This window comes from Myotis brandtii, unplaced genomic scaffold, assembly GCF_000412655.1.
Source record: "Myotis brandtii unplaced genomic scaffold, ASM41265v1 scaffold32, whole genome shotgun sequence".
Lineage (NCBI taxonomy): Eukaryota > Metazoa > Chordata > Mammalia > Chiroptera > Vespertilionidae > Myotis > Myotis brandtii.
Genome location: NW_005362269.1, coordinates 1,805,790 through 1,813,986, shown reverse-complemented (window position 1 = coordinate 1,813,986; position 8,197 = coordinate 1,805,790). Strand labels below are relative to the sequence as shown.

Genomic DNA, 8,197 nt, shown 5'->3' with positions numbered 1-8,197 from the left:
ACTCCCCGATCGGCCCTACTCTGTGAGTGACGGGGGGGCGGGGAGCTACTCAACCCCCTGATCAGCCCTGCTCTGTGCATGACGGGGGGGAGTTCCTCAACCCCCTGATGGCCCCTGCTCTGTGCGTGACTGGGGGGAGCTCCCCAACCCCCTGATTGGCCCTGCTCTGTGCGTGACAGGGGGCAGCGCCCCAACCCCCTTATCAGCCCTGCTCTGTGTGTGACGGGGTGGCGCCGCAACCTCCCCATCGACCCTGCCTTGAGTGTCACAGGGGGCGGTGCCCAACCCCCCAATCGGCCCTACCCTGAGCGTGACTGAGGGTGGCATTGCAACCTCCCGATCCGCCCTGCTCTGTGCATGACGGGGCGGCGCCCCAACTCCCCAATCGGCCCTGCTCCGAGCCCCACCAGGGACTGCACCTAGGGATTGGGCCTGCCCTCTGCCACCCGGGAGCAGGCCTAAGCCAGCAGGTCGTTATCTCCCGAGGGGTCCCAGACTGCGAGAGGGCACAGGCCGGGCTGGGGGACCCCCCTCCCCTCCTGAGTGCACAAATTTTTGTGCACCGGGCCTCTAGTATTCTATAATAGAGGAATACTTCAATTTTTGATATCATAGAATTTGAAGATAATCAAGTGGACCCTTGAGAAATTACTACTTTTCCTCTTTTAGCCTTAAAGAAGGAGAGGACCAGAAAGAGATAAAGATTGAGCCAGCTCAAGCTGTAGATGAAGTGGAACCTCTACCTGAAGACTATTATACAAGACCAGTCAATTTAACAGAGGGTAATTTTATACACGATTCTACTTGGTTTATATTTTACAACTCATTCTACTTTTGTTACTCTTATGCCTTGTGATTTGAGATTTTTAATAGCATAGTTGTTAGAAGTAAAATGAATTGTAGAAAATAAAGTAGATATAATAGAAGTAAATGTTTGAAGAACTTTAAAATGTCCCATTCCTATATGGTAGTTTTTTGAAGAACACTATTCACAAAAGCAGTGTTGTTTTATGCAATTATTTTGTATAAGTCTGATATTGAGCACGTCCCTAAATTGAGGCTGGTTTCTGCCTTTCATGCTAGTAACCACCCTTCAGCAGCGCCTCTTACAGCCTGACTTCCAGCCAGTCTGTGCTTCTCAGCTCTATCCTCGTCACAAACATCTTCTGATCAAACGGTCCCTGCGCTGCCGGGTAAGTAGAGTTGCCATTTGTATCAGGGAAAAGCAAAAATAAAGTCAATGTGATTGGTGTCTGGCCGATATAAACATCTCTGGAAGGTAGTAAATATAGAGAATGTATAGGTGTCCAGGCACATTTTAAATACTTTCAACATAAATTCAATCCTTATAACTCTGTGAGGTTAGGTACTATTGTTACCCTTGTTTTACAGATGTGGTATCAGAAGGTTAAGTTCATAGTAGTAACCCCTAAAAGATTAGTGAAAGAATACTTAGCTATTAGTTTAGTAGAGTGGAAACAAAGACGACTGATAAAAAATAATCAATTTAAAATAAAGTAAGAAAGAAGAAAAATCCAGGCTCTGGGAATCTATAGAAGAAGCAACAGAGTTTTTTCAATAAATAAATTGTAAAAGAAAGGAAACCTTTTATATCAGTCCTATCCAACAGAACTCCCTTTGATGATGAAAATATTCTGTATTACACAGTCCAGCATGGTTGCCACTAGTTACATGTGGCTACTGCGTACTTGAAATGTGACAGTGCAACTGAGGAACTGAATCTTTCATCTTAAATTCATTTAATTAACCACATGTGAATAGTGGCTACTGTTACCAAATAACACAGCATGAAATCAGAAGAGACCTAAGAGGCATATCAAACACATTGTGTAGACTTTATCTAATTCCTGATTTAAACAACAGAAAAAAAGAAGGGGACCAGAGAAGAAAGAAGGAAGGAGATGAATGAGGAAGGAAAGAAAATTTATGAAACCTTTGGGGAAATTTAAACACTGTATTTTTTTATGCTATTAAAAGAATTGTTCATTTTTTTTAGGGATAATAATAGTATTTTTATCCTCACCTGAGGATATGTTTATTGATTTGAGAGAGACAGGAAGGGGGGGGGTATCATTTTGATAACCCCTTCTTCAGAGAAAACCCATAATGAAATGAAAAGAGACCATAGACTGAGAAAAGTAATTTGAAAGGTATATAATTAACAAAGGATTAGTATCCAGAGTAAAAGAACTTCAGCAAATCAGTAAGGAAAAGGTAATCTTAGTATAAAAATAACCAGTAGATACTAACATACAAGTCATGGCAGAGGAAATCCCAAAACCCAATAAATAGGAAAGATACTCAGACTTACACAGTAATCAGAAATGTACATTGAAACTACAGCAAGATACCATTTCATAAATTACCAGGTTGGCAGAAGTTAGCAGTTTGGCAGTATCTATCAAAATGACAAATGCACATACCCATTGATCCACTTTTAAGAAAGTATTCTACATAGACATTTACACATGTGGAAAATGATTGATGTATAAGAATACTTATTGCAGAATACGTGTTTCTATGATTTTGTAGAAGCAAAATCATAGAAACATCAATTTGGGTACAGTTAAAGAAGTAATAGGAATCGTTAAGTAGGATACAGAGGCACCTCTGTATGTTCTGGTATGGAATTCCAAGACAGATTAAGTGGGGGAGTAGGGGGGAATCAAAGGGTAGAAGAATGGCCCTTGTATGTTATTGTGAAAAAGAAAGTTGGTGTATTCATATACTTTTATGTGCATAGGCTATTTGTGAAAAAACATATGAGGAACTGGTTGGCTCAGGGGAGAGGCACAGGGGGACAGGTAATGGGTATCTTTATAGTGTACCTTTTTTATATTGTTAAAACAGTTTTTTTAACCAGGTGCATGTAGTACCCATTCAAGACATAAGTAAATGTTACTGTATTTTAAAACATGATATCTGGAATCATAATACTTGCATTTAAATCCCAGCTCCAATTCTTACTAGCTCCGTGAAGTTGCACAGATTATGTATTTTTCCTCTCCCCCATTTTCATCATCTATGAAATGGGGTCAATAATACACCTACATCATAAGTTGATGTGATGTTTAAATCTACTTAAACCAAGAATGTATACCTTCTAGGCATACAAACTTCTGCGCATGGGCCACGAAGTTTGAATCGCACAGTACGTGCGTGCCCACACGTGGTATTTTGTGGAAGAGCCACACTCAAGGGGCCAAAGAGCCGCATGTGGCTTGCGAGTTGCAGTTTGCTGACCATGGCTCTAGTAAATGCTATCCTTCTAAACTTAGTAGCTCCCTGGATCAGCAGAATGTGTTCTTGTTTTCCTCTGATAAATATACTTTTTACTTTTTTAGAAATGTGAACATAATTTGAGCAAGCCAGAATTTAATCCAACATCTATCAAATTTAAAATCCAGCTGGTTGCTGTGTGAGTATTTTGGGATGGGTATTTTTGGTTACTGTTTTAGGGTGTGTGGATTTTTTTTTTTTCTTAAAAAAGAAAAGAAAAACGACATCAAAATAATCTTGTTCTGGTCCTGTTTATGTTTTGAATTATACACCATGAAGTTTAAGGCAAATCTATAGGCAAAATCCAGGGTATGTTTGTATTAGTGACACAGTGATAGTATGGTCTGGGGCATTGAGGTAGGTGGACTGTTGGGTAGAGAGTCACTCGTCATTCATTACAAATTACAAAGTACCAAAGTTTGGAAATGATCTTTTAAAAATTAAAGTAAAAAATAATAATAAAGTATAGTAGATTGAAGAGTACCCTATAACAATGTTCATTTTATTTAACTATGTTCCATCCAATAATGCTTCACTGAATATGATAAAAGTGACTAAGTTAATGTTAACTCACTGGGACTTGTTAGTAGAAGGGAATTTTTGTGTATGAAAATCACTTGTCAAACAAGAAGAATATTTTGATAAATGAGAAAAATATTGTCTTGACTTTAGGGTGCGAGAGTCTGTCCTAGGGTAAGTAAGGCAGGAAACTCAGAAGCACTGAGGAAAAAATAGACAGCTTTGACCTTAGCAAAAAACAATAACATGAATCGTAAAAACAGAATCGACAAAAACAAAGTCCTGAGACAGTAGAACAGGAAAGAGTATTTGCCACCCTAACCGGTTTGGCTCTGGGTATAGCGTTGGCCAGCGGACTGAAGGGTCCTGGGTTCAATTCCGGTCAAGGGCATGTACCTTGGTTGTGGGCTCAAGCCCCAGTAGGGGACGCGCAGGAGGCAACTGATAGATGTTTCCATCTCATTGATGTTTCTCTCTACAAATGTTTCTTTCTCTATGTAAAAGCAATAAAATATATTTTTTTAAAATTTAAAAAAAAAAAGGAAAAGAGTATTTGCCATTCTTGACAAGTAAGTTTAATACTGTGGACTGCAGAATTCCTTACAAATTGGAAAGGATTTGAACAGGCAGCTCACAAAAGAGGAATTTCAATAACCAATAAATACCAAATGGAAAGATGCTGAGACTTGTTAGAAAAACTTTTAAAAAATAAAAAGCATCTGGTGCTTCTGAGAATTTGGGTGAATATTTTCTCATATTGATGGCAGGCTTGTGATTTGCTAGTCTTTTTTGGAGAATGGTTTGGACTATCAAGACGAAATTACACAGACTAACCCAGCAGTACCATCTCAGGAATCTATTCTGTAGAAACAAAAGTACCAATATCTAAAGATACATTTATAAGGATGTATATTATAACATTTTAATGACAAAAGCTTGAAATAATTTCAGTGTCAAGCTGATTAACCACTATCAAAGAAATAGTTGATTAAATTGAGATACACTAATGCTGTAGAATATTATGCAGCAATTAAAAAGTCAGTGCCAATCAAAGGTTGAGAAGTGCTGATCTGGTGAGTTAGGAGGAAAGGCACTAAAGGGGCCTCGTATGGGTTCTGTTACTTACTCTGTTTGTCTAAACTTATTTCCCTCGTCTGTTAAATGGGAATACCAGTCCTGCCTCCCTCTAAGGGTTGTGAGAAGAATCATCTGAGCTATTATGTTTGCAAATGCTTTTAAATGTAAATCACCATAAAATATGTTCTATTTTCCTAACTTATTTAATACATGACTGGTTAGCAAGAAAGAAAACTATAAAAATGGTACATGTGAAGTCTCTGCACACACCTTTCTTAATTAAGAATTACACACTTTACAGAAATCCTGAATGGCAGGATGTACCTAGCATTAATTTCTTAAGCTTGCTTTGAACAAAAATGCTTTTTTTCTGACATCATGGCAGTATTTGCCTGGGAATCTTAATATATGTGCTCTGGCCACACCACACGTCACACCTGCTAAATCCAAATCCTTGATAATGGGGCCCTTGAATTTGTATTAAGTTACTCAGGTAGACCTAATGACCAGCGTGGAAAATACTTAGTCTGAAGTTAAAATACCTTATTACCTCTATTTTAAGATTCATTTCCCCATAACGCCCCCCCCCCCACACACACACACACTTTTAGTGTCTGCAATAGATTTTGTCTTATGTTAATAGAGGCCCGGTGCATGACATTTGTGTACTTGGGGGAGGGGGTCTCTCAGCCTGGCATGCGCCCTCTCTCAGTCCGGGATCCCGAGGGATGTCCGCCTGCTGGCTTAGGCTTGCTCCACACAGACATCCCCCGATGGGTCCTTAGCACTGCTGTGGAGGCAAGAGAGGTTCCCGCCACTACCACTGTGCTCACCAGCTGTGATCCCGGCTTCTGGCTGAGTGGTGCTCCCCTTGTGGGAGAGCACTGACCTCCAAGGGGCAGCTCCTGTGTTGAGCATCTGCCCCCTGTGGTCAGTGCACATCATAGTGACTGGTCATTCTGCCATTTGGTCGATTTGCATATTAGCCTTTTATTATATAGGAAGGATATGCACAATTACTAACATTTATGAGTACTTTGTTCCAAGCACTTTCACATACATTATTTAATGTATTCTTCACGATAACCTCAAGGCATAGATACTATTGTTCTCCTCATTTTAAAATTGAGAAAACAAAGCAAAAGAGGTAAATATCTTGCCCTGACCTTTACAAAGAAATATTTTGGCTGAACTGGTTTGGCTCAGTGGATAGAGCTTCAGCCTGCGGAATCAAGGGTCCCAGGTTCGATTCCGGTCAAGGGCACGTACCTTGGTTGCGCGCACATCCCCACTGGGGCGCGTGCAGGAGGCAGCTGATTGATGTTTCTCTCTCATCGATGTTTCTAACTCTCTATCTCTCTCCCTTCTTCTCTGTAAAAAATCAATAAAATATATTTTTTAAAAAAAGAAATATTTTGGTATATAAATATTGAACTGGGATTTGAACCTGGACAGTTTGAGTCCGGAACAAACACATGTGAGTACAATTTTGTGGTCTTATTTTGAAAGGCAGCATAAGATAGTGGGTAAGCGCAAGGACCCTGGAGCTGGACTGCCTGGGTTTGAATCCTGGCCACTTACCAGCAGGTTCCTTCTTTTCCCAAGCCCAGTTGCTTCGTCTTTATAATGTGGCTAATAATAATGCCTATCTCATGCAGTTGCAGTGAGGGTACTGGAGTTCCTATTTGAAAAGTACTTAAAAACTTACCTGGCACATAGTAAGTACTATATAAAAGTGTGTGCTAGTGTTTTTATACTCCTGCAATATGGTATTCAATCATTCTTGGATCCTATAATTAGCTTTTAGATTTATAGAAATGAACTAATAAAATCTCAAAAATATGTGTCTTCCACGATACCCACACAACTCTCGGCTCTAAAGTAGGATACATAAGATTTTAGAAAGAACTCATTACCAGTTTGTTCTAATGTCTTAGGTTCTTACTGTAGTGAAGATATGATTCTCTAAAATTCTTTTCATTTGACATGTTCTAATTAACATGAAGAAATCATATCTTTGCTGCACTATCTAAAAAAAAAAAAGTAATTTTTTGAGACTCCAGTGACTATTAATGCATTTTTTTTATTCATTAACAGCAATTACATCCCAGAAGTGAGAATCATGTCGATTCCCAACCTTCGCTACATGAAGGTTAGTACTTTGCTTTATTAACAGGAAAAGAAAGAATTCCTTGATTGAAGATGTGTGCATGTGTGGGTGGGTGGCTGTGTATATTTGGCATGGATGCAGTGAGCAAGGGATAAAAGAGAAGAAAGTTTGGAATAATAAAGGGATTGAGATTTTAAAGTTCTTTAGCTGGGATTCTTAACATCTATGAATGTATGCAGAAGGAGCAGTGTGCACATACAGAGAGATGGAAACGGGTGGGGAAAGAAAGACGCTGAACCCCACCGGCATCTTTAGCTCTTTTCCATCATCTCATGTGTGTGTATGTAGCTGATAACAGGAAGCATCTAGATTTCTTCTATACCACAGCCCCTCTCTTACTTGGAGGGCCTTATCTATGCCCTTTCCTCACCCTACACCCCATTATGAATTGTAGAACATTCTGCAGCAGCCTCTTTTTTTCTTTTTAATATATTTTTATCGATTTCAGAGAGGAAGGGAGAGGGAGAGAGAGATAGAAACAACATTGATGAGAGAATCATTGATCGGCTGCCTCCTGCATACTCCCTACTGGGGATCGAGCCTGCAACCCCAGCATGTGCCCTCGGCTGGAATTGAACCTGGGACCCTTCAGTCCACAGGCCAACACTCTATCCACTGAGCCAAACCAGCTAGGGCTGCAGCAGCCTCTTTAGTTCTTCGCTTTCATGGTGCCCATGAAGACATTTATAAAGTCCCTGTTCATTTTAAACTTTTTTGCTAATCTCAGAGTACATAAGGGTGTAAACTATGGTTCAAAAATCTTAAACATCTTACAGTCTTGATATGCCATTTTTTTCTGTTATTATATCTGATGAGCCTGTGGCTCCCGTATTTTATTTATGAGGGCTTCCTTCCTTTTAGTCTTTAAGTGGAGGACTGGGTGGAGCAAGAGTTGTAAACTTTAAATAATCACTTAGATTATATACATTTCTTAGACTTTCTGGATCTAGTAACTTGCCCTTTCTATGGGATTTGTCCCATTTCTTCAGTGAAATAGCACCTCTAGAGAGTATATGGCCTAACATCTACACTAATAAAAGAGAAACATGGTAATTGGCGTACGACCGCTACCCTTCCCATTGGCTAATCAGTGTATCCTTATGCAAATTAACTGTCAGCCAAGATGGCGGC

General features: G+C 39.6%; 1 protein-coding gene across 4 annotated transcripts in view; it reads left to right on the top strand.

Annotated features, from left to right (window-relative positions):
* DCTN4 (dynactin 4 (p62)) overlaps positions 1–8,197 on the top strand; it is a 37,391-nt gene that overhangs the window by 19,927 nt on the left and 9,267 nt on the right. For all 4 annotated transcript variants that reach the window (XM_005870491.2, XM_005870490.2, XM_014543104.1 and 1 more), the window contains 4 exons: positions 670–782; positions 1,084–1,193; positions 3,366–3,439; positions 6,994–7,048. In XM_005870491.2, coding sequence (XP_005870553.1) covers positions 670–782; positions 1,084–1,193; positions 3,366–3,439; positions 6,994–7,048 — 352 coding nt within the window. The remainder of the gene's footprint in view (positions 1–669; positions 783–1,083; positions 1,194–3,365; positions 3,440–6,993; positions 7,049–8,197) is intronic.